Source organism: Alosa pseudoharengus, unplaced genomic scaffold (genome assembly GCF_046254945.1).
Source record: "Alosa pseudoharengus isolate Yale_2024_CS ecotype anadromous, Long Island Sound unplaced genomic scaffold, YU_APseudo_1.1 YU_APseudo_1.1_scf_5, whole genome shotgun sequence".
NCBI classification, from domain to species: domain Eukaryota; kingdom Metazoa; phylum Chordata; class Actinopteri; order Clupeiformes; family Clupeidae; genus Alosa; species Alosa pseudoharengus.
Window position 1 is genome coordinate 42,338,674 of NW_027468837.1, and position 20,000 is coordinate 42,358,673.

Below are 20,000 nucleotides of genomic sequence, written 5' to 3' on the forward strand. Positions count from 1 at the left end.
GAGGTGTGTCGATGACGTATTGCGTACGTTGCAACCGGCCAACAGCAGCGGCATTAATAACCGGTGCACACCTGATATAAGGTTGATGTTCTCCAGACTGGAATGCTCAAAAATGCTAAAAATGTACATGAAGTGTTCAGAAGGGTTTGAGGATCATGAAAACATGCCCGAAATTCACATTCTTAACCCTATAGATCCAAGATCTTAGAATATATGGTGAAATTCTCATTCTTAACCCTATAGATCCAAGATCTTAGAATATGTGGTGACATTCACATTCTTAACCCTATAGATCCAAGATCTTAGAATATGTGGTGATGCTGCCTCTGCTCTGCGTTTTGAGAGCACTGATAGGCTATACAGTATGTTTACATTTGCAGGTCATTTGCGTCCCACCGGTCATATGCGCCCCTCACTTGTACTGGGTTGATGACACCTAATTAATTATAATTTGGTCCAACCTGAAGAAGCATCTTAAAGTAGCCTAAGTTTTAAAAAAAACTTGTTGTACTGGTCACCTTGCTATTTCTATAGTTGTACTGGTCACCTTGCTATTTCTATAGTTGTATCAGTTGTTTAGCTTAAATTGTCTTTACATTTTCCTATGTGGGCCTAACACTTAGCCGTTTGGAACAGAACACACCAGAACAGGCCTGTTTAGTAAGCGGGGTTTCATGGCTGCATTCCTACACTTATATATTATATAATGCAAGTCAATGTGGAAGTAATCCAAGTATTCAGAATACGTTACTCAGATTCGGCACATCAAGTGTGTGAGAGTGTGTGTGTGTGTGTGTGTGTGTGTAGAGTCCATAGGACACGTAGATGCCTATAAGTGTGTGTGTGAGTGTGAGAGTGAGTGTGTGTGTGTGTTGAGTCCATAGGACACGTAGATGCCTATAAGTGCGTGTGTGTGTGTGTGTGTGTGTAGAGTCCATAGGACACGTAGATGCCTATAAGTGTGTGTGTGAGTGTGAGAGTGAGTGTGTGTGTGTGTGTGTGTGTGTGTAGAGTCCATAGGACACGTAGATGCATATAAGTGTGTGTGTGTGTGAATGTAGAGCCCCTAGAGGAGACGCCTGCCCACACACACCCCTGCTGGTACTCACGTGTGTGTGGCGGTGGAGGCTCCGTTGGTGCTGCCGTCGGGGGTGTCGGTGTCGTCGGTGTGGGGGGGCTCTGGGCTGGAGGAGGGGCTGAGGGGGGCGAGGGAGGGGTCAGGGCGCGGGGGGGCCTTGTGCTGCTGCAGTGCCCGCGGCCGGCCTACAGGGGGCACCCTGTGCACAGAGTCAGGGGAGCGCGAGCGCGAGTCGTCCGCCGGGTGACTAGAGTCGTCAGACACGCCGGCATCTTGAGACGGAGAACGCTACACACACACACACACACACACACACACAGAGAACACACACTCACACAATTAACCATTGACCAGCCTACATTCAGGTATCAGTGTCAAGACAAGGTATTTATTTACATTTATTTATTTTTTTAAAGCATATTTTCATTTACCGTATGGTATGTTTGCTCCCTAATTTATTTTATTTCAACATTCCCAACCTCCAGAGTTAAAGGGTGTGTGCGTGTGCGTGTGTGTGTGGTTATGGTTATGGGTGTGAAGGGGCAGAGACTGAGGAAGCTAAAGAGCTGCACAAAATGATGTAGATTCACACAACCCAGAGACCTGCCTTTCAACACACAAACTCCACTCGCTCCGAGCTTCACACACACATGGAAAGGTTTGCACATCAGCAGTAAAGCAGACTGGGGGTTAAAAACAGAATCAGTCACACACACACACACCACTCGCAGTACCTAACAGTGTGGAATGAAAGACTGCAGACGAGGGATTAAAAACGGAATCAGTTTATTTCACTCGACATTTACAAATTCAGGCAGCCACCACCCTGCTGCAATACAGACAGCTGAGGAGCTTCAGTCAAACTACAGGAAAGAACTTAAAATAATCACAAAAGATCTCTTGCCCTGAGTGTGTGTGTATGTTTGCGTGTGTGTGTGAGTGTGTGTATGTTTGCGTGTGAGTGTGTGTGTGTGTATGTATGTTTGCGTGTGTGTGAGTGTGTGTGTGAGTGTGAGTGTGTGTGCGTGTGTGTGTGTGTGTGAGTGTGTGTGTGTGTGAGTGTGTGTATGTTTGCGTGTGTGTGAGTGTGTGTGTGTGTAAGTGTGTGTGAGTGTGAGTGTGTGTATGTTTGCGTGTGTGTGAGTGTGTGTGTAAGTGTGTGTGAGTGTGAGTGTGTGTGTGAGTGTGTGTGTGTGTGTGTATATGTTTGCGTGTGTGTGAGTGTGTGTGTGTGTGTAAGTGTGTGAGTGTGAGTGTGTGTGTGTGTAAGTGTGTGAGTGTGAGTGTGTGTGTGTGTAAGTGTGTGTGAGTGTGTGTGTGTGTGTGTGTGTATGTTTGCGTGTGTGTGAGTGTGTGTGAGTGTGTGTGAGTGTGTGTGAGTGTGTGTGTTCTCCGTGTCTTTGTTAGTCCCACTATCACACACTCTTCACTCTGCCTCTCTTCTTTGAAGCTGAGGGGGTGTGGCTTTTGGACCCCGCCCCTTTCCTGCCGGCTTGCTTGTTGCCATGGCGTTTGAGTGGGGCGGGGTACGGTGGCCTGGAGGGCGGGGCCTGACGCGGCCGCCTCCTTGTGCCCGCGATGAGAGCCAGGAGCGCATTGGCTGTCTGGCTGGGAGCTGTGCTTTGATTGGCTGTCTGCTTCTGCTTGGCCAGCGGGTGGGCGGGGCTTTGGGGCTTGGGGGAGGGCGAGTGGATGGAATCTGGTAGGTGATTGGCTGTCTGGCTGGGAGCTGCACTGTGATTGGCTGTCTGGCTGTGCAGTGCACTGTGATTGGCCGTGTGGGCATTAGCTGAGCTCTGATTGGCCGTGTGGGCGTTAGCTGAGCTCTGATTGGCCGTGTGGGCGTTAGCTGAGCTCTGATTGGCCGTGTGGGCGTTAGCTGAGCTCTGATTGGCCGTGTGGGTGTTAGCTGAGCTCTGATTGGCCGTGAGGGTGCTTGCTGAGCTCTGATTGGCTCGTGCCGTCAGCAGCTCGCGCTCCTGCTCTCTGAGTGACAGCTCCAGCTCCAGCACACGCATGCGCAGATCGTGCTCCTGCCGCAGGAAACGCATGCGCTGCCGATGGAACGTCAGGGCCAGCTGCCGCTCTCGCCGCTCACACACCTCTCGTCCACTCCGCTGGCGTCTCCGCGGGCCGCTCGCACTACCGGGGGGAGACGAGGAGCCACTGGACTCTACACACACAGGGAGACAGGACAGCACAACACTTTAGAGCACTCTCAAACACACACTCACACAGGGAGACAGGACAGCACTTTAGAGCACTCTCACTCCCACACACACCAGTGTTTCCCATGCGTTGACTAATCTGTGGCGGGGCGCCACAAAATCAAAAACGGCCGCCACACATTAATGTTCTATGTTGCACTATTTAAATGAATGCCCCGCCCCGCTCTCTCTCGTACAGAGCGCCGCTCCTCCTCTGCATATGCACATTTAACAAAATATTCACGATTGTTGAAGGGTTGTTGTTGCCACATAGAAGCATTGCATAGAACAGGCTAAATTGCTATTAAATCCGCTTAGCATCGTGACCATGCTGCGCAAATTTTTTCAAAACTGCTGAATTTAAGTTAACTCTGCTAAGGTCTTATCACAACATACTACATTGAGGACACTAAACTAAGTTAAGTTATGCAATCAAGCAGTATCTCAAAGCTAACGTTAGAATATTGTCGAGTTTAGCATGCTTACTTACAGCTGCTCGTCAATTTCGTTACTAATGCAGGGCTCAAATTATTGACTCTGACCCTGAAAATCCAAATGTAAATGGAAAAGTGTTTTCCAAGAACTAAAAGTGCTTTTCCCAACTAACTTCTAACTACGTAGAAAACGTTATGAATTGCATCCACACATCAGCAGCCTTTTAACTGTGTTACAATTGCAAGGGTTCCCTCATGAACGTCTTAAAGTGACAGGCACTCAATTAGACCTATACACTACCAAGACAATCTTAACAAACCCCCGCCACTCTCAAACACTCAAACACACACACAGAGACAGGACAGCATTTTAGAGCACTCTCAAACACACACACACACACACACACACAGCGTGATCTCACCAGTGGAGCCGGACGGCTGTGTCTCCTCTGCTCTGGCTGCCTGGCCGCTGCTGGAGGGGCTGTTGCTAGGGGGCCTCTGGGGGCTGTTGCTAGGGGCAGGATCTGCGCTGTAGCCACTGGTGGTGTCGCAGGCCAGGTGTGTGTGTGTGTGTGAGAGTGTGTACGCGCTAGTGATGAGTGTGTCCGTGCTCTCCTGTTTGATGTGCAGCGGGTAGGCCAGTGGGGAGGGGGGTGCGGGGGGGGCCGGCGGGGGGCTGGACGGAGGACAGGGTGGGGGGGGCAGCTGGGGGGGGCAGGGTGGGGGGGGCAGCTGCTGCTGCTGGGGGGGGCAGGGTGTGGGGGGCAGCTGGGGGGGGCAGGGTGGGGGGGGCAGCTGCTGCTGCTGCTGGGGGGGAGGGCTGGGTGGGGGGGACGCGGTGGCCGTGGCGATGGCGGTCGGCACGGGCCGAGGGGCCTGAGCTCTGCGTCTCCTCCTCTTCCCCTCACATCTCCGCAGCTTGGCCAGCATGGAGTCACGGGGCCTCGGGCCTCTCTGGTGCTGACCCGCCCTGCGTCCGCCTGCTAAGCTCTCCTTCCGCCAGAGAAACTTCCGGAGAGAGAGAGAGAGAGAGAGAGAACAGGAGAGTGGTCAGACACGTGAGGAGCCCAGGCTCAGAGGAAGCAGTGAGTGCGGAGACGGTGGAGGTGGCGCAGGCTCTTACCTTCAGCTGCTGCAGGGTGCGGGGCGTTTCTGTGGCTTGGTTGAAGCGCTGGCAGATCTCTGCCCAGGCCTGACGCTTGTCGGACCCTGAGCCGCCGCGAGCCTTGCTTCTCTGGGCCACCGGGAAACTGAGCACGAGCTGCCGAAGGTGTTTTTTCTCAACATCGCTAAAGTTTCTGGTTCGCTTTCTCTTTGCTGGTGGACGCTCCTTCTCTGCTAAGAGCTGATCCTCCTCCTGGCTTTGGTCTGACTGCATGCTCCCCTAAGAGACAACCCAGTGGGACGGACGTTACCACTCAAAATCACGTTGCGCCACACACAGCTAGCTGCGCTAAAGCTGAAGCTAGCCACACAGGCCTGCTACAGGAAAGTTAAAGCTTGTAGCACTGGTATGTCATGCTAAAGTTACACCTAGCTGTGCCGGTGTAACATGCAAAAGCTAAAGCTAGTTGTCCTCGCCTAACACACAAAAGCTAAAGCTAGCTGTGCTCGCCTACCACACAAAAGCTAAAGCTAGCTGTGCTCGCCTACCACACAAAAGCTGACACGAGCTGTGCTGGCCTGCTATGGTAGAGTTAAAGCTAGCGGTACTGGCCTGCTATAAGAGCAGTTAATATAAAGCTAGCGGCACTGGCCTGCTATAAGAGCAGTTAATATAAAGCTAGCGGTATTGGCATGTCTTACTAAAACTACTCTTAACTGTGCCGCCCTACCATGCTAAAGCTTAATCTAGCTGAGCTGGGCCTGGCCTACCACAATCCCAAACTCTGCCGTGAAACCAGTCGCCAGTGATCAAGTTCGCGAGGGTATAACCGCTAAGTGATCAAGTTTGCGAGGGTGTAAACGCTAAGTGATCAAGTTTGCGAGGGTGCAAACGCTACGCGATCAAGTTTGCGAGGGTGTAAACGCTAATTACAAGAATGGGACAGCACCTGCGACCGATCATTAAATTGACAACACAAAAAAGGTGCTGCAAACACGGTTCCGTTTTATGGCAGTTTTCCGTTTTATGGCAGCTTTTCCGTCTTTTATGGCAGTTTTTCCATTTTTTTCAAGCTTCCAGCCTCCCATTGGATAAGCCCGTGTTTCACGTCACAATGCTATGAATTGTAGGTAATTCCCTTGAGTAGAGTGTCATCATATGTTGACTTGGGGAAAGGGCTGTGACAGGGTGCGAGCGAGCCCTCAAGCACTTTCCCAGTAGGACAACCCTAAGCCATCACAAAGTTTGTGGGAACATGCATCAAAGTGTGTAAGGGGATTGTGCCTAAAGTTAAACCTAGCTGTGCTGGCCTACCACACTAAAGCTAAATCTAGCTGTGCTGGTCTACCACGCTTAAGGTAAATCAAAGATCCTTGATTACTAGCAAGATAGAGCAACGTAATTCGTTACTATGGGAGTGTCACCTTCCGTTACTAAATAAACTTTCTCTCTTAACAAGCAATAAGAGCAGATAAACATAATTGTGTTTACAGTATTATTGTCCATAATTGTGTATGATACCAATGAATCATTCTTTAAGACATGGAATGAATAATTTAATTAGTCTGTGAACCGAGCTAGCTAGCTAACGTTAGCTTAAAAAGCCAGCTATGTGCTAACAAGTGAGCAGTTGGGGAACTTCGCTTAAACTTAATATACTGTTGCAAGTTCACTTATGTTTAAACTATCCACTTGAACGAATGTCAGTAATGTCATTCAGCTAGTTGTCATTTCAAAGAAATTACACTTCTCCGTTTAAAATGTTACCTTAGCTATGAAGCTAGCTAGCATGCTAGCAACCGGATAGTAACTGGCAGCAGCATGGTCTGATATTAATTTATTCTTTTTACAAATCGGAACCCTAAAAAATTACACTATTAGGCTTGAAATGATCACAAACACTTACAGATTATGAAAATGTTCCAAAAACCCCTCAACAAATCCAGAAAGACATAATGACCAATTTATTGGCAAAATTCTACAAGTCTCCCATTGACATTAGTGCAGCGAAGGTTTACTCTGGTCTGGATTTTATCCAGACCAGATAACCAGATATGGAGTTACATTTGTTCCACTTTTATGAGCGAGCAATAGCACAATTTGAGCTCAGAAAAATATTTTGACCGAGCACACAAATTATATTTTGAGGAAAAATGAAACTCGAGCACAAAAAAACAGCCAACAGGAATCTATGTTGTGCTCCACAAATGTCTTTGCCTGTTTGCTAATATTAATATGTATGTGCAACATCAGCCCCCTTTTTTTCAGTTTCACTGTATGTGCTCACATAAACTGTTCCTCCGCTAGCTCAGGAGATCTCTGTCGCGCTCGCTCAACTTCGTCTGTGTGCTCGCTCAAAACTGTCGACAATGTTACGTTTGTTCCACAATTCATCAACCAATCAGAAAATTCAGGGGCTGAAGTCCAATTCTCATTGGCTGCTGAAGTAACTCATTTTCGCCTATTTCAACAAGTGCTGTGTTGTATTGCACGCACAGCAAGACCGTGCAATGCATGAATTGGTGACCGGATTGAAGCAGCAATGTATTCTTGTGTGTAAGAGCATTGCATCGACATTAAAATGACCAACACAGTACAAATGCAAAGAAAATACATGTCATCTCATCTCAACTATGGTCGCAGCCATGTTTGTCGTACGGCCACCTCGGGGTACCCTCAAGAACTCCGAGGTAAAGGGGGCGTGCCTGCGTGAAATGCCGCAAGAAAGCTGGGTAATTTACACTTTCCAACTCGGGTGGCGGAGACAAATAGAAAGGGATAGAAATAGCTGTGATGGCCTGCTACGCTAAAGCTAGCTGTGCTGGCATGTCATGCTAAAGGTATGCCTAGCTGTGATGGCCTGCTACGCTAAAGCTAGCCGTGCTGGCATGTCATGCTAAAGGTATGCCTAGCTGTGTTGGCATGCTAAGCTAAAGCTAGCTGTGCTGGCATGTCATGCTAAAGGTATGCCTAGCTGTGCTGGCATGCTACGCTAAAGCTAGCTGTGCTGGCATGTCATGCTAAAGGTATGCCTAGCTGTGAAGGCCTGCTACGCTAAAGCTAGCTGTGCTGGCATGTCATGCTAAAGGTATGCCTAGCTGTGATGGCCTGCTACGCTAAAGCTAGCTGTGCTGGCATGTCATGCTAAAGGTATGCCTAGCTGTGATGGCCTGCTACGCTAAAGCTAGCTGTGCTGCCCTGCTACAGTACAGGTAAAGCTAGCCATGCTAAGTTACTATGGAGGAGGAGGAGGAGGAGAGGAGAGGAGAGGAGAAGAGCAGTCAATCATGAGCAAAGTGTCTCATAAACAAACATGACCTAAAGCTGCCATGTGCCGTGTGGGAGCACCGAGCTGTCGTGTGGGAGCACCGATCTGTCGTGTGGGAGCGCCGAGCTGTCGTTATGCGTGTGGGAGCGCCGAGCTGTCGTTATGCGTGTGGGAGCGCCGATCTGTAGTTATGCGTGTGGGAGCGCCGAGCTGTCGTGTGGGAGCGCCGAGCTGTCGTGATGCGTGTGGGAGCGCCGAGCTGTCGTGATGCGTGTGGGAGCGCCGAGCTGTCGTGATGCGTGTGGGAGCGCCGAGCTGTCGTGATGCGTGTGGGAGCGCCGAGCTGTCGTGATGCGTGTGGGAGCGCCGAGCTGTCGTGATGTTTATGGAATCAGCTTCAGTATTAAAATAACTTTGGTCAGACGTTAGAGTTTTCACTTGGCCAGTGGTTTAAAGAGCCCATGGAGTCCAGCCTGAGGGAGAGTGTTGAGCCAGGACGGTCAAGATTAGTTCTGTGTGAACCCTGTGTTCTGGTTCTGTGTGAACCCTGTGTTCTGGTTCTGTGTGAACCCTATGTGGGTGTGTGTGTGTGTTTGGTTTCCATGTTAAATGTGCTGTGTGTGTGTGTGTGTGTGTGTGTGTGTGTGTGTGTGTGTGTGGTTGGGCTGTGCCGTTACCTTGGCCCGTCTGCCTCTCTTCCGCGCCTGCCCACTCAGGAACTGTCCAGACTTGAAGTCGAACGTGTTCAGATCCACTGACCTGGCCAGGCACTTGGCCAGCTCCACCTTGCTCCGTACCCGCACGCCAGTCGGACTGCCAAAGAGCAGAGATGCCCGTCAGTACTGCCCAGCTGCCCAGCCCACTGACCCCGAGATGCCCGTCAGTACTGCCCAGCCCACTGACCCCGAGATGCCCGTCAGTAATGCCCAGCCCACTGACCCAGAGATGCCCGTCAGTACTGCCCAGCCCACTGACCCCGAGATGCCCGTCAGTCCACTGGATTCTCTATACACATACCGTAAATCCTCAAATTATGGTCGGGATTCTATTTATAGCCGGGGGCGTGGTCGGTTCATACAAATAAAGGCCGGCCGGGGAAATAGCTGCCTACCAGTAGGGCTACCAGTCCACGAGCACTAGAAGACATTGTTTCCATTCAACTCAATGAAATAAAATAGCTCTATATAGGACTATGTTTTTTTTTTTTTTTTTAAACGGCGACGAAATTGTGAATTTCCAGAGCGTGTTACAACACACTCAGCAATAAGACTCCTACGGACTTTCCCCTGAAGGTGGCGGCAAAGATGGCAACATTCCCGGAAAGGTACTGGCTTGATGAAATTCATTTTGGACTCTCTATTCGACCACATAAAGACCTCGGGATACTTCGGTTTGGCTTTAGGGACCCTCTACTCACTACCACGTAAGTGTTATGTTGTTTGGAACTGTAGAAGAGGTACAAAAATAGCGTTTTGTAGCGGCGCAATTGAAATGCCCAGCTCACTTCCAGGCTACGAGTTGTGACTGAAAACGGTACCATCAAACTTTCTCAAAACACATCCGAATGACATAATTTTGATGTCAACTCAACGTATGTACCCCCAATCATCCGGAAATCGATCTAAAGTGCATTTTACTCCAGATAATTCCTTTAATATTTTAGTGTTGGTTGGTTTAATAACCTACTGTTGCCAATGAAAAATGGTTGTACTAGCCATGAGTCTCCAACCCGTCTCATGCCGTCCCCTTCTGAGCTTGCAGAGGCTGAAGCAGTAGCTTACTAGCCTACATTTAAACACAATTGCTGCCACGAGGCATTCCAGCCTACAAATTTAATAAAAAGTACATCATAATGCATAATTAAAAAATAACTCAATTAGGCTACTTGGCTACGCAATAAGGTATCCATTAGAGCACAGTGCACATGAATGAAGGTGGCTGCCTTGTCTCGCAATAAAAAGCGGGTGGAAATACCGACACTCTTTCAACTACATGAAACATAATAGTGAACCATAAAATACCCCCCAGATTTCAGTGCCCATCAATCCCAACATTTAGCAATAATCAAACAGTACAAAGTAAATTAAATCCTAAACCAAATCAAAAACCTTCTGCTTTTAATAGCCTACCGGTATGCCGCTCCAAACAAAACGCATGTCTCACAATAAAACGCACAATGTAAGAAATAAAGGCCTACCTCGAATACAAGCCTGCCCCAAATAAAGGCCTGTGCTTTCAGAAGCCTCAGTAAATAAATAATTTGAGGATTTACGGTAATATATAGTATCTCTACTAGAAATGCAACCACTGATTTCCCATCCATCTAAACGGCACACACAGAGCTCTTGTAGCATACAGGTCCAATGGGAAATATGTGAATGCAGTCAGTAGTGTCTCTGTGTGTGTGTGTGCAGTGGGTAATGTGGGTAATGTGTGTGTGTGTGTGTGTGTTTGTGTGTGTATGCAGTGGGTAATGTGTGTATGTGTGTCTCATGTAGTAGATGTCACTCTTGCCCGTGTGTGTGTACCTCATGTAGTAGGTGTCACTCTTGCCCCCGTGTGTGTGTGTGTGTGTGTGTATGTGTGTGTGTGTGTGTGTACCTCATGTAGTAGGTGTCACTCTTGCCCCCGTGTGTGTGTGTGTGTGTACCTCATGTAGTAGGTGTCACTCTTGCCCCCGTGTGTGTGTGTGTGTGTACCTCATGTAGTTGGTGTCACTCTTGCCCCTGTGTTTGTGTGTGTGTGTGTGTGTGTGTGTGTACCTCATGTAGTAGGTGTCACTCTTGCCCCCCCCGTGTGTGTGTGTGTGTGTGTGTGTGTGTGTGTGTGTGTGTGTACCTCATGTAGTAGGTGTCACTCTTGCCCATGTAGCAACCTGATCGTCGAAACACTTCCTTTCGCTTCCAGCCTTCACCAAGAGAGGGGCAGTCGTCCCAGTCCTCCTCTACAAGCACTCTGGGCCTGTACCTACACACACACACACACACTAATAATGTCAGATAGTCACAGCCACGGCTCTCAGACACATGCATAGAGGATAGACACCCAATACTTCAGCACTACAATCCGGGGTCTCACACACACTCATTTGCACCCATATGTGAATAGACACTCTCTCTCTCTCTCACACACACACACACACACACACACACACACACACACACACACACACACGGGGAGTAGGAGTGTTTATTTGGGTAGTCCTGAGTTCTAGCATGAGAACTCAAGACTATTAGGACTACACAAACAAAAACACACACACACACACACACACACACACACACACACACACACACACACAGGCCTCACCTCCTCCCGCGTCCTCGTCCGCTCGTGCTGCGCTCCACGCCGCTCACACTGCCCTCTCGGGAGCCTGTCTGCCCCCAGCTCTGCGTCTCGTCCTCCTCCTCCTCCAAGTCATCCTCTTCCAGCGGCTCCAGCCAATCGCCGGGGGGCTCATCTGGGCCATGCTGCCCCAGGGGGGGGGGATTGACCCCCACCGGCCCCCCAGCACCACTCTCCTGCTCCCCAGCACCACTCTCCTGCCCCCCAGCACCACTCTCGTGCCCCCCAGCACCACTCTCGTGCCCCCCAGCACCACTCTCCTGCCCCAGGGGGGGGCTCTTGGCCGCTGGCCCCCCAGCACCACTCTCCAGCACCTCTGGACTCCCCATGTCTCCTGCTGCTCCTGAGGCCTCCAATGGGACCTCCTTGGGTGTGTGTGTGTGTGTGGGCGGGGCCTCCACCGGGCCTTCCTCGGGTGTGTGTGTGTGTGTGTGTGGGGGGGGGGCCTCCAACGGGACCTCCTCAGGTGTGTGTGGGGGGGCGGCAGCCTTCTCTGTGTGCTCAACAGCGCCCCCCTCTTGAGAGGCTTTGGTCAACACTCCCTCATCCATCTCACCAGCTCTGGCCACAGCGACCTAAACAATCACACACACACACACACACACACGCACATCACAATGTGAGCTTTTCCTCTCAATCCTCCCAGTGGACAGTTCTGACGAGGCCTGAGCCAAGCACAGCAGAGCAGGCAAAGGGAATAAATAGGTGTCCTCTGCAGCACAATATCCAAGAACCAGGTGAGTTTGTGCAAACTTATTCCCCTGTGCGCAAGCTTTTATCCCTTGGGGATCAATAAAGGGATCAAACATCCTTTGGGGATCAATAAAGTATCTATCTATCTATCTATCTATCTTGTATTCCCTTGAGATGGGTTTTGGACACTACTTCTCTCCATACGTCACACAGCCAATCACAACTAGGTTTCTGCCCTTTATGTAAATGACAAAAACCCTTGTAGCCAATCAGAATGTACTTAATTATATTGGTGGATGGATTTACTGTATATTCCATAAAAATAATGCACGCCATCAATCTGACTGGGCAAGCCTATTAGGTTACATACAACAAAGGCCTGGTTTCTGTGTGCTTGTGTGACATCACCTAATTATGACGGCTTCTAATCAAATTAGCACATGAGTTTCCCCTAAATGGGGCTAATACATACTGGAGAAAATAAAGCAAGAAAACGACCAAGGAGTGTGTGGACTTCTCTTGAACATTTTGCAAAGATATACTGGCCAACACACCAAATCCTTATAAGTAGGCCTGGGAAAGCCTCCTTTCCTTAGTGAAAGGATTTGTTGACGCTTCAGGGTGTCAAACCTAAGGCCGGGGTCCAGATCAGGCCCGCCAGCAGATTTCATGCCAGATGTTTTGGGTAGGAAGGGAAAATTAGAAAATAAAGATAGTATTCAACAATGTGTAATAAGCAATATCTCTATGATATGATAAATTGATTAAACCAAGTGCTACAAACCTTCCTCAGAAAGGAAGACTCCGAAAGAACTGACATGGAACAACACTCATACCCATGCAGAAAAATGATAAATGACCATGACGGGCCCACGAGGTCTCATTCCAACAAATCTGGCCCAATGCCTAATAAGAGTTTGACACCCTTGCTTTAAAAGGATAAACTTTTGAATAGGCCGGGTGACTACGGTTTACCCGCATGCGCGTTGTATGCAATGTTCTACCAGAGACGGTTGATAAAGCCTGTGTTAGCAGATAGGTAAAATATGGAGCTGAAAAGATAAGACGCAAACAGCCTAGGTCTGCATGATACATTGTAACAGCCAATATACATCAACTTGGCCACGGCAATGTGAATGTAAACCCAAGTTAACAGAACAAACTGACCAAGGCACACTACCGCTTGCTACAGGATCTATCTTCTTCTGTTATTAATAATAGCATGCAACAGCGCAAATTAAAAAACTGTGTTCGCTAGACAGTTAAGAAACCCAGCTAAGCTTACCAACGTTAGAGGTTAATTAAAGTGGTTTAGATTTTGCCAGAGACTTTAAGGGACTTTATTAAACCAACGTTAGCCAACTTGGATCTAACGTGACGGTTTTGCGCTCAAACCATTCATAATAGGCATAGCATAACGTTACCAACGGGTTAGCATGCTAACTATATATATAACGTTATAGTTTTCAGCGCTTATTACGGATCTATGTTGACCTGGCTATGATTAGGATTCGCAGAGACCACCACTAATTCATGCTCACTATGAAACGTAAAAACTATATAGTACTTTGACACGAAAGAAACTTGGACGTTAACTTTTTGCTAACGTTAAGTTAGCATGTTGGCAACCAAGCTTGTGGAGGCGAAGTCAACTCAGCTAAGCTTGATTGGACCCGTAGTATTATTAAATATTTCAGACATTTAAATACGTATGTCACAAACAACAGCTAACATGACGTGGAGAATGCTGTACAAAACAATTCAATCAATAGTATCTGTTTCAAAAACTCGAAAAGTGATCACAATACTCACTGGAGCCAAGAACCGGAAACTGTAACGTTAACGTTATAAGCAAACCCGGACAAATCACTTCCCTGTGCGAAGCGCTTCTTCATTGGATATGAACCCACTCACATGGCGCCAACCAGCTAAAATAATGTCACCTACTAATAGTGTTTAGCACAGTGTCAGTCCAGGATCAATATTTTCTTAAAATAAATACATAAAATGAGCTTTTATTGCCTTGTATTTGTCATCAGTTCTTATAATATTCCATAGAAACCAGTACTACAACTACCCTGACTTCTTCCTGAAACGCATGCGTGTGGAGAATCCATTCAGTAAGCGGAAGTTGTAGGAGATCAGTAGCGCATCAACGTCTTTACGTTTTCCAAAAGCCAGTGTCTCGTATTACACTTTTGAAATAGCCAGGACAGTGTTATTAACTTATGAACGCCGTTGTTGTTATCATTTATGTTCACCCCAGATGCGCGATCTACGACACAAGCCATCTGTAATTCCAAGTCGGTGGGAGAAGAATCATTAGATATTTTGGTGATTGTCCGCTGGTAGGCGAGTCAGCCTGCGTTTTTGCAGGCTAGCTCGCTAGCTGGCTAACGTTAACTTGAGGACAGCCATATAGACATCACAGGTTAAAGCTACAGGCTATAGCCTTAAGTCGTTGTTTAAATTTTGTAGCAGTTAGCTAGCTAAATCAATCTCGCACAAAGTAGCCATGGCAACTAGGCGTCTGACAGATGCTTTCTTATTAATGCGGAACAATGCAATCCAAAACCGGCAGATTTTGGCTGAGCAAGTGAGTACCCACGACCCCCGTCGTACTCTGAGTACACGTAACGTTAGCAATGCTGCGGTGAGTCTAATGTTAATCGTCTGGATCGTTTTGATTTCATGTGTTTTAGTTCGCTAGCTAATATGTTGGCTAGCATAACCAATAGTTTGTTGTTTCAAGCTGGATAGCTGTTAGCTAACAAATATTGGTTGTGATTGGTGTGCACTGAGTGACGTTTGTCTACCTGATTTTATCCTAGCCTGCTAGCAAGTCCAGTCTGATAGATGTGTCTAGCTTGGCTAGCAAACTCACATCAATTAAACTGGAAACTAGCAGAGCCCCAAACAAACCCACAACTGCTGCGTACCATTTCCCATTGGCTTGCCATTCTGCCATCACTTCAGTGTTGGGCAAATGTTTAAAATATGTTCTTCACTGATTAACATCTCTAACCATCACCCACGAAACCGCATGATTCAGTCTCATTGCAGTCACAATAACACGACTGTAAGGAGCAGGTCGAATGGATCATCGCAGAAATGTGGTTTGTTGTCCGTTGTCCCTGTAGTAAACCTGCAGTAGAGTCACTAGCATCAGCTTGAGCAGTCATAACTAAACTAAACAATTAAAACGTTCATAATCAGTAACCAGACAGGAGCACGAACACATCAGAAAGTTGGATCAGTTCATCTTTGCACACTGAAGTAGTGTTGTCACGATACCAAAATTATAGTTTCGATAAGATACCAGGTCAAGAATTGCGATTTCGATACTTCGATACTTTTAAAAAATTTATTTGATTCGGAGGCCCCCACCCAAGTCCTCAGTAATATTGAATATAGTGTGATCACCACACCAGTAGCCATCCTAGATTCTGCTCGACTCTCCACACACACACATACGGAAAATGATGACTTATGTCATATGTTTCTATTTGATATATTTTGAAATTCATATAAAGTTATTTTGTTAGTAATGTATAGTATAATTATTAGTGGCTAAAAAATGTAATTTGAATACTTCATATTGATTTTTAAAGTATTACACTTAGGCATATCTTTAATGTGGTGTGTAAGGCTAATTGAGTGCACATTGGTGTAATTGAGTGCCTGTCACTTTAAGATATAGGCTACGTGAGAGTAGTGAATAGTAGTAGTGCATAGTGCGTAAGGATATGTGGATGCAATTCATTATGTTTTCTATGTCATTAGATCAAATAAATGTTCAAAAAACTAACAAGTCGAAGAAAATCTTTCTGGGATCATAGAAGAGCTAAGTGTCTTGCAATGTTCATTAAGGGGTTAAGGATTTTAGTGACCACTCCACGAATGACAAACATGACCTGAGCTAGCGGGATAGTTAGCAAGGAGCTCTCTCCAGATGTATGAAGTTTGATACATCTGTATGGTCTATGGAGTTTGATACATCTGTATGGAGTTTGATACATCTGTATGGAGTTTGATACATCTGTATGGTCTATGGAGTTTGATACATCTGTATGGAGTTTGATACATCTGTATGGTCTATGGAGTTTGATACATCTGTATGGAGTTTGATACATCTGTATGTATGGCATAGCATTGGCAGGTGGAAGTGTGGGTGCTGATCTGGCATAGCATTGGCAGGTGGAAGTGTGGGTGGCTTCCCTGCTGATCTGGCGTAGCTGCTGGGTGCTGATCTGGTGTAGCTGCTGGGTGTAGCTGCTGGGTGTAGCTGCTGGGTGTTGAGGCTGCTTGGACGCACACTCGGATTAGTGTGTGCTTCACCTCACTGTGTGTTCACTGTGTGCTGAGTGTGTTTCACTAATTCACAGATTGGGATAAATGCAGAGACTGAACAAAAGAGTATATATACTTATACTTATAGTTACAGTCTATTTTACTGTCATGATGTAGAATAACTGCACACTAGTGGAAATGCAGTTTTGCATGGCCCCAGAAAATTATACTGTTTACAAAGAGCCACTCATGATTCTAATGAAGAATCTAATCAGAATGCAAAAACAATTGCAGTCAAAATACAGAAGTTTTACTGAGCAAATTTCACAAACATCTTGTATAAAACCAATACAAAAAGTAGTGCAACTTTTTTGAAAATGATACAATTTAAAATAAAACCTCTCTGTCAAATAGGCCTATCAGAAATGTATTGTTATTGTGTGGTTTACATGACGTTAGTGGTAGGCTAACGTTAACTTGATGTGGATGTCTTGTTAGCCTGCCATGAGCTTCGGTTCGGTTCGCTAGGCAAAACATTAACAAAAAGGTTCGTTTTGGTGCACTGATGACAGTCAGGATCATTTCTAACTAGCCAGCTAGTATTGCTCAGTGCATGTCTATAACACGCTTTACTTGCTACCTGGATCATTTCAGCGAATATTCTTAAGGTGAGATGAATGATAAGATCATTAAACTTCACTGTGTTCGGTGGGTTGCTAACTAACGACATCACCTACTAGCCAGCTAGTTACAGCTGTTGAACAATCTCAATAGAATTTTCGTGACGGTAAATCCTTTTCAATGCAGTATCCCTTAACGTTTTTCCTTAACTAAAGAAACAATTTAAGGTATTATTTCTGTGCAACACCCTTAAATAAACCCCTTACCTAAGGAGAAATTAAGCCTTAAGGGTCATACTTCAGGGGAAAAACTTCAGGTGTTTTGTTTACCCTAACTATGCCTTGCAGTGGCACCATGCGTGCGTGTGAAAAAGTCCCGTCTGAAACAGTGTCGCGCGGCGCAGCGTTCCAAACGTTGTGTAATCAAATACACCGGTATGGCGGTATATTAAAAATTCATATCATAACGAAAATATACACCGGTATACGGTGTGAACCGGTATACCGCCCAGCACTAAGCTCAGCATAGTTCTCCGCACAGTTTCCGTGTTGTTTTAGCGCAGATATAGAATACAGATTTGTCTGTTTTGCATGGCTGTGTGTGTGTGTGCGCATAATGTTTCTGCATGGCTGTGTGTGTGTGTGTGTCTCTCCTGCTTCATTGTATGTGTGTGTGTGTGGCATGGTTGCTGCTTGCTTGTCTTCTTGTAAAAGTGTCCTGAGGTGATGACGTGGTGACTACACACTCCAGTTCAGCAGCTCTCTGTGTGTGTGTGTGTGTGTGTGTGTGTGTGTGTGTGTGTGTGTGTGACGTGGTGACTACACAATCCAGTTCAGCAGCTCTGTGTGTGTGTGTGTGTGTGTGTGTGTGTGTGTGTGTGTGTGTGTGTGTGTGTGTGTATGTATGACGGAGAGAGAAGCTCTCTCTTCTCCACACTGTACACATTCCAGAGAAAATGTGCATTCAGGAGCTGCGAGCTCACTCCTCTAAAGCCTAATTCTGCTTCTGCGCCGAGTCTGCGGCCGCTAACAGCTAACAGCTAACAGCCACGCTGGTCCCTCCACACAGGTGGACACCCATGAGCACTCACTGGGGCAGGTAGCTCAGGCTACACAGGCAGCTCAGGCTACACAGGCAGCTCAGGCTACACAGGTGGGGCAGGTGGGGCAGGCTACACAGGTGGGGCAGGCAGCTCAGGGTCAGGGTTAGGGCAGGTGGGGCAGGCAGCTCAGGGTCAGGGCAGGTGGACACCAGACAGCTCGGTCAGGAGGAGCTGCAGCATCCTGCAGTACGACAAGCTAGTCGTCTCGTCACGTCACACATATAATATAATAAACACATATAATATAATAAACACATATAATATAATAAACACATATAATATAATAAACACATATAATAAACACATATAATATAATAAACACATATAATAAACACATAATATAATAAACACATAATATAATAAACACATATGATATGATAAACACATATAATAAACACATATAATATAATAAACACATATGATATAATAAACACATATAATAAACACATAATATAATAAACACATATGATATGATAAACACATATAATAAACACATATGATATGATAAAAATAATAAAAGCTTCTGAGACCTGCTGTTCTGGAGTTTGTCCAGTAGCTCGTCTGAGTGCACGCTGTGCACTGGACCAGCGCTGGTCTGGCTCTGGAGCGCCCCCTTGCTGTGGATCGGAGAACAGAAACCTCCTGACCATATCTGAACTGTCTGGTAACCGTGGTAACTACATTTGGGATTGATTTAAGACAAGTCTTCTGATTCTGAAGTCTGTCGTGAACTGAACTGAACTGTTGTTATTTTGTTCCATTTGTTTATGATTCAGAAGAAGAAATCACTCCAATGTCATCTTGTTAACTCAGACATGGACACTGTAACCTGAGATAAGATTCCCTAAAATAGTTAGGATTTACTATATGAAATAGTTAGGATTTACTATATGAAATTGAGAAAAAGCCTCATTTTATAATATTATACTCTTGCTTGCTATCTAAACTTGACACTTCAGATAGGCAGATTCTGTGCTCCGGCAGCTGATCCAAGGTCAGCCCAGATAGTCCAGAGTTGGCTGCTGTGTGTTGAAGGGGCTCAGACTTAGTCCAGCATTAGGCCTGATCGGCTGGGGCTCAGACTTAGTCCAGCATTAGGCCTGATCGGCTGTGTGAGTGTGTTTATGACTGTACCTAACAGTCTTCCATGGGGCTCGCCTGTGTGTGTGTGTGTGTGTGTGTGTGTGTGTGTAAATCACGATCCATTCCTGGGAGCTCATCTGCTTTCCTTCACATCCTGCACACGTGTGTGTGTGTGTGTAAATTACGATCCATTCCTAGGAGCTCATTTGCTTTCCTTCACATCCTGCACACGTGTGTGTGTGTGTGTGTGTGTGTGTGTGTGTGTGTGTGTGTGTGTGTGTGTGTGAGAATCACGGTGTCTTCCTGGGAGCTCATCTGCTTTCCTTTCCTTCCCTCTTGCCTCTGATTGGTCTTCTCTGGATGGGAACTGCTGCTCTGGTCCAATCATGGCAGGAGCTGGACGAGGTACTGTCCAATCACTCACACCCTCACACACAAGGTACTGTCCAATCACTCACACCCTCACACACGAGGTACTGTCCAATCACTCACACACGAGGTACTGTCCAATCACTCACACCCTGACACAAGTGGTACAGTCCAATCACTCACACCCTCACACACGAGGTACAGTCCAATCACTCACACCCTCACACCAGACATCTCTTCATGCTGCTGGGCTTGGACTTGGCCAACCACATTCTCACCCGTGCTTTCTCTCACTCTCTCACTCTCTCCACCACTCCACCCCCCCTCTCTCTCTCTCCCTCCCCTCCCTCCCTCTCTCTCTCCCTCCCCTCATCCCCCCCTCTCTCTCTCTCCCTTCCCTCATCC

At 46.9% G+C, this 20,000-nt stretch overlaps 3 protein-coding genes across 8 annotated transcripts in view; 1 reads left to right on the top strand and 2 right to left on the bottom strand.

Annotated features, from left to right (window-relative positions):
- Nucleotides 1–14,207, bottom strand: part of mbd1b (methyl-CpG binding domain protein 1b) — a 39,270-nt gene extending 25,063 nt beyond the window's left edge. For both annotated transcript variants that reach the window (XM_076268312.1, XM_076268311.1), the window contains exons 1-5: nucleotides 13,943–14,207; nucleotides 11,402–12,012; nucleotides 10,931–11,059; nucleotides 8,770–8,905; nucleotides 1,110–1,366 (exon numbers count right to left, since the gene is read on the bottom strand). In XM_076268312.1, the coding sequence (XP_076124427.1) occupies nucleotides 1,110–1,366; nucleotides 8,770–8,905; nucleotides 10,931–11,059; nucleotides 11,402–11,988 (1,109 nt within the window). In that variant the 5' untranslated portion in view covers nucleotides 11,989–12,012; nucleotides 13,943–14,207. The remainder of the gene's footprint in view (nucleotides 1–1,109; nucleotides 1,367–8,769; nucleotides 8,906–10,930; nucleotides 11,060–11,401; nucleotides 12,013–13,942) is intronic.
- Nucleotides 1,859–5,097, bottom strand: LOC143104495 (uncharacterized). The gene is made up of 3 exons (XM_076268592.1): nucleotides 4,843–5,097; nucleotides 4,142–4,727; nucleotides 1,859–3,251 (listed from the first exon to the last, which is right to left on the bottom strand). Exons 1-3 carry the CDS (start codon nucleotides 5,095–5,097, stop codon nucleotides 2,494–2,496), a joined length of 1,599 nt encoding a protein of 532 aa, XP_076124707.1. The 3' UTR covers nucleotides 1,859–2,493.
- A 66-nt stretch (nucleotides 14,208–14,273) lies between the features above and the next one.
- The window catches only part of stx16 (syntaxin 16), a 15,225-nt gene continuing 9,498 nt past the window's right edge, over nucleotides 14,274–20,000 (top strand). For 2 of the 5 annotated variants that reach the window (XM_076268315.1, XM_076268316.1), the window contains exon 1: nucleotides 14,274–14,726. In XM_076268315.1, coding sequence (XP_076124430.1) covers nucleotides 14,646–14,726 — 81 coding nt within the window. In that variant the 5' untranslated portion in view covers nucleotides 14,274–14,645. Of the gene's footprint in view, nucleotides 14,784–18,585; nucleotides 19,632–20,000 lie in introns of those variants that run through there. The other 3 variants (XM_076268314.1, XM_076268313.1, XM_076268317.1) reach the window with 3 other exon arrangements.

Bases quoted from the DNA above. Each gene is read 5' to 3' on its own strand.
- LOC143104495 (XM_076268592.1), bottom strand. From the start codon at position 5,097: ATGCAGTCAGACCAAAGCCAGGAGGAGGATCAGCTCTTAGCAGAGAAG. The intron at 4,728-4,842 runs GTAAGAGCCTGC...TCTCTCCGGAAG, and splicing joins GCACCCTGCAGCAGCTGAAG to TTTCTCTGGCGGAAGGAGAG. The intron at 3,252-4,141 runs GTGAGATCACGC...CTGTGTGTGTAG, and splicing joins ACAGCCGTCCGGCTCCACTG to AGTCCAGTGGCTCCTCGTCT.